Source organism: Octopus bimaculoides, chromosome 1, assembly GCF_001194135.2.
Source record: "Octopus bimaculoides isolate UCB-OBI-ISO-001 chromosome 1, ASM119413v2, whole genome shotgun sequence".
Lineage (NCBI taxonomy): Eukaryota > Metazoa > Mollusca > Cephalopoda > Octopoda > Octopodidae > Octopus > Octopus bimaculoides.
Genome location: NC_068981.1, coordinates 501,183 through 507,779, shown reverse-complemented (window position 1 = coordinate 507,779; position 6,597 = coordinate 501,183). Strand labels below are relative to the sequence as shown.

Here is a 6,597-nt window from a genome sequence, read left to right as displayed (position 1 = left end):
TTAAAGTCTGGCACTTATCCTATTCTATTGGACTCTTTTGTTGAACCACTAAGTTATGGGAATGTAAACAAACCCACACCAGTTGTGAAACAAAGACACACACACACACACACACACACACATACACACACACACACACACACACACACACACACACAGATGAATATATGACAAGCTTCCACATAGTTTCTATCTACCAAATTCATTCACAAGGAATTGGTCAGCAGTGGGTTATAGTAGAAAGTACTTACTCAAGGTACTGTGAAGTAGGACTGAACCCAAAACCACATGATTGCAGTGCAAGACCGTTACCCACACAGCCATGCTTGCACCAAAAGAAAATATATAACCAAAATCTTTCTGGAGCTGATGGCAGAGTATTATTTATCAAAACTGAAGAGGAGAAACATGGATGAAGATTAATACTTACAGTGAGAACATTTCCACTGATGGGAGGGGAGGAGATCAAATTCAGGAAGTGATCTGTCACAGTCTGATGGTTTTCAGTAACCATTAATTCTGCAAGGTCCATGGCCAGCTGGAGTAAATATAGAATAAAATTAATGGTTCTGATGTCTAACATAAACACAAGATGAAAAGTTTGAAGGATGGGTGTACATGATTATATAAATATCAGCGTCCTTTTGATGTTGATGTCCACTTTTCCAGTTTTTTTTAGGCAGATTTTCTACAGTGGGGTGCTCTTGCTGTTGCCAACAACTGCCTGTTTCCAAGCAAGACAGGTTTTGATAGAATATTGGAGATGTATGGCCTTTATTTACAACAATCATATGATGTCAAAATGAGAAGACACGTGGTTGTGTGGTATGAAGCTTACTTCCCGACCACATGGTTCCAGGTATTTACTCTTTTACTTGTTTCAGTCATGTGACTGCGGCCATGCTAGAGCACCGCCTTTAGTCAAGCAAATCGACCCCAGGGCTTAGTCTTTGTAAGCCTAGTACTTATTCTATTGGTCTCTTTTTTTCCGAACCGCTAAGTTACGGAGACGTAAACACACCAGCATCGGTTGTCAAGCGATGTAGGGGGGGTGGGGGCAAACACAGACACACACACACGTATATATACATATACATGTATACAACAGGCTTCTTTCAGTTTCTGTCTACCAAATCTGCTCATAAGGCTTTGATCGGCCCGAGGCTATAGTAGAAGACACTTGCCAAGGTGTCACGCAGTGGGACTGAACCCGGAACCATGTGGTTGGTAAGCAAGCTACTTACCACACAGCCACTCCTGCGCCTACACAAATAAAACTTAAACCTAATTAACCAATTAATATTTTTTTCTTTTTTTTTTTACATCTACCACCCTTTTTGGGGCACCCCATTATCATCCCACTTTTCTTCAATACCCCACTGGATCTTTCCACTGCCCCCAAGGGGACAGTATTGCCCACTTTGGGAACCACTGGACTAGACTATCAGATGTTATATATCACTGATCACAATGCACTTTGTGTTGTTTCTTTAGTTTTCAAATGATGCCACACTGCTGGCAAAGTGAGCAGGCCAACATCTCCCCTGATCAGAAGGCTATTCTGTTGCAGGGTCACTCAGTGGAGCAACATGAAATAAAGTGTTTTGCTGAAGATTACAATGTGCCATTCAGTCCGGGAATTGAACTTATGATCACTAGATTGGAGTATATATATATATATATATATATATATATATATATATTGCGTGATCATTGCCAGAGCAGCTGTCTGGCTTCCATGCCAGTGGCACATAAATAGCACCATTTGAGCGTGATCGTTACCAGCATCGCTTTCCTGGCACTTATGCCGGTGGCACATGAAAAAACATTCGAGCAAGGTCATTGCCAGTGCCACTTGACTGGCTCCTGTGCAGATGGCACGTAAAATACACTATTCTGAGCATGGCCGTTGCCAGTACCGCCTGACTGGCCTTCGTGCCGGTAGCACGTAAAAGCACCCACTACACTCTCAGAGTGGTTGGCGTTAGGAAGGGCATCCAGCTATAGAAACTCTGCCAAATCAGATTGGAACCTGGTGTAGACATCTGGTTCGCCAGTCCTCAGTCAGATCATCCAACCCATGCTAACATGAAAAGCGGACGTTAAACGATGATGATGATGATTATATATATGTGTGTGTGTGTGTGTGTGTGTGTGTGTGTGTGTGTGCGTGCGTGCGTGTGTGTGTGTGTGTACTTCTGAGAATTTTGTTAGTAGCTCTGCTGTTTTTATTATCAACAATCCTTATAAAATTAATAATCGTTAAGAGCAATACAGTGTTTTCATGTCGTACTTACCCTTCTCTTACTCTGATCTTCAGGAGAATTAGCAAGTGGCAAATGAACCATGAGGGACAAACAAGATACACACAGGTAGGTTTTGCTTTCACTACTTAGAGATGAACTAACCTCAGGTGTTTCTTGAGAAATGAGAAAAAATTTACAAATGAATGAATAAATAATGACTTCATCAGTATGCAAAAACAAATGGAAAACTGTAAACCAGCTCTAGGGATATTTTATTTTATTTTATTTTATTATGCTGAAGATTTAATTTTATTCATCACATTTTAAAAAACAAATTTTGTTTGAATTGAAATCTCCAGTGCTTTAGGAAATTAAATTTGAAACATATATTTCTAAATAATGTGAATTCTATTTTAAACAACTGCAAAATATAAAATGATTTGAAATTTTGACAAAAGGCCAGCAATCTCATGGAAGGAGCTAAGTCAATTACATTGACCCCAGTGTATAACTGATACTTATTTTTCTGACCCTCAAAAGGATGAAAGGCAAAGTTGACCCAGCCCAAATATTCTACTTGTTTTATGCTCAAACTGGCCAGATTCAGCCTCTCACCCTGTGTTTCGCTTATTTTTTGTGTGTTTTACAACATAAAGGTCACCAACTGCCTACCCTGAGTAGTTACCCATGATCATCATCAATACATGCCAATGCATAAATAGCACATGTGCTGGTACCATATAAAAGGCACCCAGTCCACTCTGTAAAATGGTTGGCATCAGGAAGAGCATCCAGCTGTTGAAACCATGCCAGAACAGACAGCTGGAATATGGTGTATCTCTCTAGTTAGCCAGCTCCTGTCAAACCCATCCAACCCATATAAGCATGGAAAACAAACTCTAAACGATGTTGATAATAATAAAAATAAAAAAAAAATAATAATAATAATAATAATAATAATAATAATAATAATAATAATATATAAGATGCTCCCTCCTCTCTCAAAATAGTTTTTTTTTGTCTTGCAAGTACTTGGTGACCCTGTCAGTGCAGGTGCCACTTAAAAGCACCCAGTCCACACTGTAAAGTGGTTGGTGTTTGGAAGGGCATCCAGTTGTAAAAACCTTACCAAAACTGACCTCACCTGTTCTTGTGCCACGTAAAAAGCACTAAGTCCACTCTGCTGGGTGGTTGGTGTTTGGAAGGGTACCCAGCTGTAAAAATCCTGCCAAAATAGTTAGAGAAGTCTGGTGCAAGCTTCTGCCTGGCTGGTTCTCGTCAAACCATCCCACCCATGCCAGCATAGAAAGCAGGATGTTAAACAATGATGATGACAATGATGTAAATTGTTTGCACTTAGAATAACCAATTTATAAAATGTAAAATATTTTACTTCAAGTTAAATATTTCCAAACTTGTTGGAATAAAAGCTAAATATAAAGAACCAAATTAATGAAGATATGCACATCACGTTAGATTGCTGTGTAATCAATGATAAATCATGTGATTCTTCTCAGCCAGCTATTGATTAGGAACCAGATGCTTTCAAGAATTCTTTCAAATATTAATAGTCCTGATTTTTCAGAATCGTTTCCAGACACTACATGTGAAGACATGCGGCAGTTTGCTTTGCTAAGTTTATTTCTAATATTTTTAAAATCTGTCTTAAAAAACTGTTCTTTAGTAACATTGAAAGTCATAATGTTACACAGTCAAAAGCAATGTGGCCCCGTGATTAGGTACTTTGGCTCATAATCACAAGAATGTAGGTTTGATTCCCAGAGCAGGCATCATGTTTGTATCTGTGCATCACTCCACTCTAATCAACTGATGATGAGTACCAGCTGGAGCAGTCCTTTTTCCCTCCAGCTGTCACATCATCAATGTCTCACTGGTCAAATGAGAAATTTGTCTGATTTGATATAAACATAATGAAACATTTCCTTTTGAAAAAGAGTGTTGTAGTTTGCTTGAAGCATTGTAGTACAGAAATAGAATAATGAATGAAATGAGAAATACAGAAAGCTGCTCATGATGCAGAAAGTTTTTAAGGTGGCGAGCTGGCAGAAACATTAGCACGCCAGGCGAAATGCATAGCGATATTTCATCTGCCGCTACATTCTGAGTTCAAATTCTGCCAAGGTCGACTTTGCCTTCCATCCTTTCGGGGTTGATTAAATAAGTACTAGTTACGCACTGAGATCAATCTAATCGACTTAATCCATCTGTCTGTCCTTGTTTGTCCCCTCTATGTTTAGCCCTTTGTGGGCAGTAAAGAAATAAGAATATATATATATATATATAAACACACACACACACACACACACACACACACACACACACATAAGGCCTTTTAAAAGTTTCTGTTTACCAAATCCACTCACAAAGCTTTGATCAGCCTGAGGCAATAATAGAAGAGATTTGCCCACGGTGTCATGCAGTGGGACTGAACTCAAGACCACATGGTTGGGAAGTAAATTTTTGAGTTGTACTGTCATGTCAGTGTCTCTACGAGGACTGTGTAGAAATTTCTGAGAACGATAAAAAAAGAAACATGAAAATATTGAACACACTTACTTGCATGTGTATTAGAAATGGCAGCATTTTGGTATGAAGAAATAAATATACACTGAAGAGTCTGGGATGATTTCGATGATAAATTTGAATAAAACGTCCCGGAAATTCCGAGTTTACTGCGATCCATTGTTTCACAAATATAACGAAGACACTGCACAATAAAATATGAGAAAAACATTACAATAACGTATCTATAACTTCAATGAAAGAAACTCAAAATAGTTTTTTTTTTTTGTTTTTGTTTTAAATTTTCTGTGGTGCAAAGATTAACAAGACAGAAGTTCTATAATTGTTTCAGATACATATATATAGCTTAGTTCTGCCATTCACAAACTGAATTCACAGAAGTTTACTTGTTTCAGATGATTGATAGAGAGGAGGTGCGATGACATTCTTGAGGAGACTCTAGGTGTCAATAGGGAATACCTGACTCGCCTCTTCAGGACCACTTTTGAGCCAGGACCTATGGACAATTTCCAGAAATCCTTGGCCTGTTAGTGCTATTGAGGAACATTGCTCATCCAAGATGAGGTCTACAGACACAGATCAAGAAAAACTGAACCGACCTGCCCGAGATGTGGTCAGAATGATGAAACTGTTCTGCACACACTCGTGCAATGTCCAAATATTTCAGAACTGTGGGCCTATGTTGAATGGCTGCTGTCGTGTGGGACAAGTCCGGATGTTAGACAAGTCGATCATAAATATTGCCCTGCCACCTTCCTTTAACCGGGAAGGCAAAGCAGTTTTCATGGTGCTGGTGGCTATAGTGAAAGAATGTGTATGGGGGGGACTCGTTTGAAAGGCTTAAAAACAAATACTTTCCTCTCTGGCCAACCTCTCAACAACTTTTTCAAGTATTACTTGAAAAGGCAGGTAAGGGTAGAGAGGGAAGTCTTGTCTAATGAAAAGTTTAATAAAAGGTGGATGAATGTAGCAAGGATGGTACGCATGAATGACAGACCTACTTTGAGCATGAACCCATAAAACAAAAAGAGAAAGGGCGCTTTACTCTCATGTTTTTTTTTCTTTCCGAGGTTACCATGGTTTTTTCATAGGTTTTTCTTTCCACAGATAACCCAAGTCAATGTTTTATTTTCTCCCCCTTTTGAGAATTTCTGTTGTTAAAATGTTACCTCTTTATCTCTTTCTGTACATGTCCCAAAATGTTTTCAATCCCTATTGATTGGTCTTGAAAAGAAAAATTCTACATTGTATTGTCCCCTCCGTGTTCGACCCTGCATGGCTCAATAAAGAAATCTATTTTACTTGTTTCGGTCACTGGACTGTGGTCATGCTGGGGCATTGCTATGAAGGATTTTAGTTGAATAAAACCAATCCCAGTACTTTATTCTTTTGCTTGTTTCAGTCATTTGACTGCGGCCATGCTGGAGTACCACCTTTAGTCGAACAAATCGACCCCAGGACTTACTCTTTGTAAGCCTAATACTTATTCTATCGGCCTCTTTTGCTGAACTGCTGATTTACAGGGATGTAAACACACCAACATCAGTTGTCAAGCAATAGTGGGGGGACAAACACAGACACACAAATAGATACATATATATTGGAGCCTGGTGTTGCCATCCGGTTTCACCAGTCCTCAGTCAAATCGTCCAACCCATGCTAGCATGGAAAGCGGACGTTAAACGATGATGATGATGATGATGATGATGATGATGATGATGATATATATATATATAGCAAATCTATAAACTTAAAAGTAAATACACCTCACAGTTAACACAAGGTAAGGCACTATATTGGCTTGTAA

General features: G+C 39.0%; 1 protein-coding gene across 1 annotated transcript in view; it reads right to left on the bottom strand.

The window, feature by feature from the left end:
• LOC106881984 (serine/threonine-protein kinase 36) overlaps positions 1 to 6,597 on the bottom strand; it is a 168,015-nt gene that overhangs the window by 91,817 nt on the left and 69,601 nt on the right. Inside the window, exons 16-18 of the mRNA XM_052974262.1 lie at positions 4,824 to 4,974; positions 2,298 to 2,419; positions 431 to 538 (exon numbers count right to left, since the gene is read on the bottom strand). Coding sequence (XP_052830222.1) covers positions 431 to 538; positions 2,298 to 2,419; positions 4,824 to 4,974 — 381 coding nt within the window. The remainder of the gene's footprint in view (positions 1 to 430; positions 539 to 2,297; positions 2,420 to 4,823; positions 4,975 to 6,597) is intronic.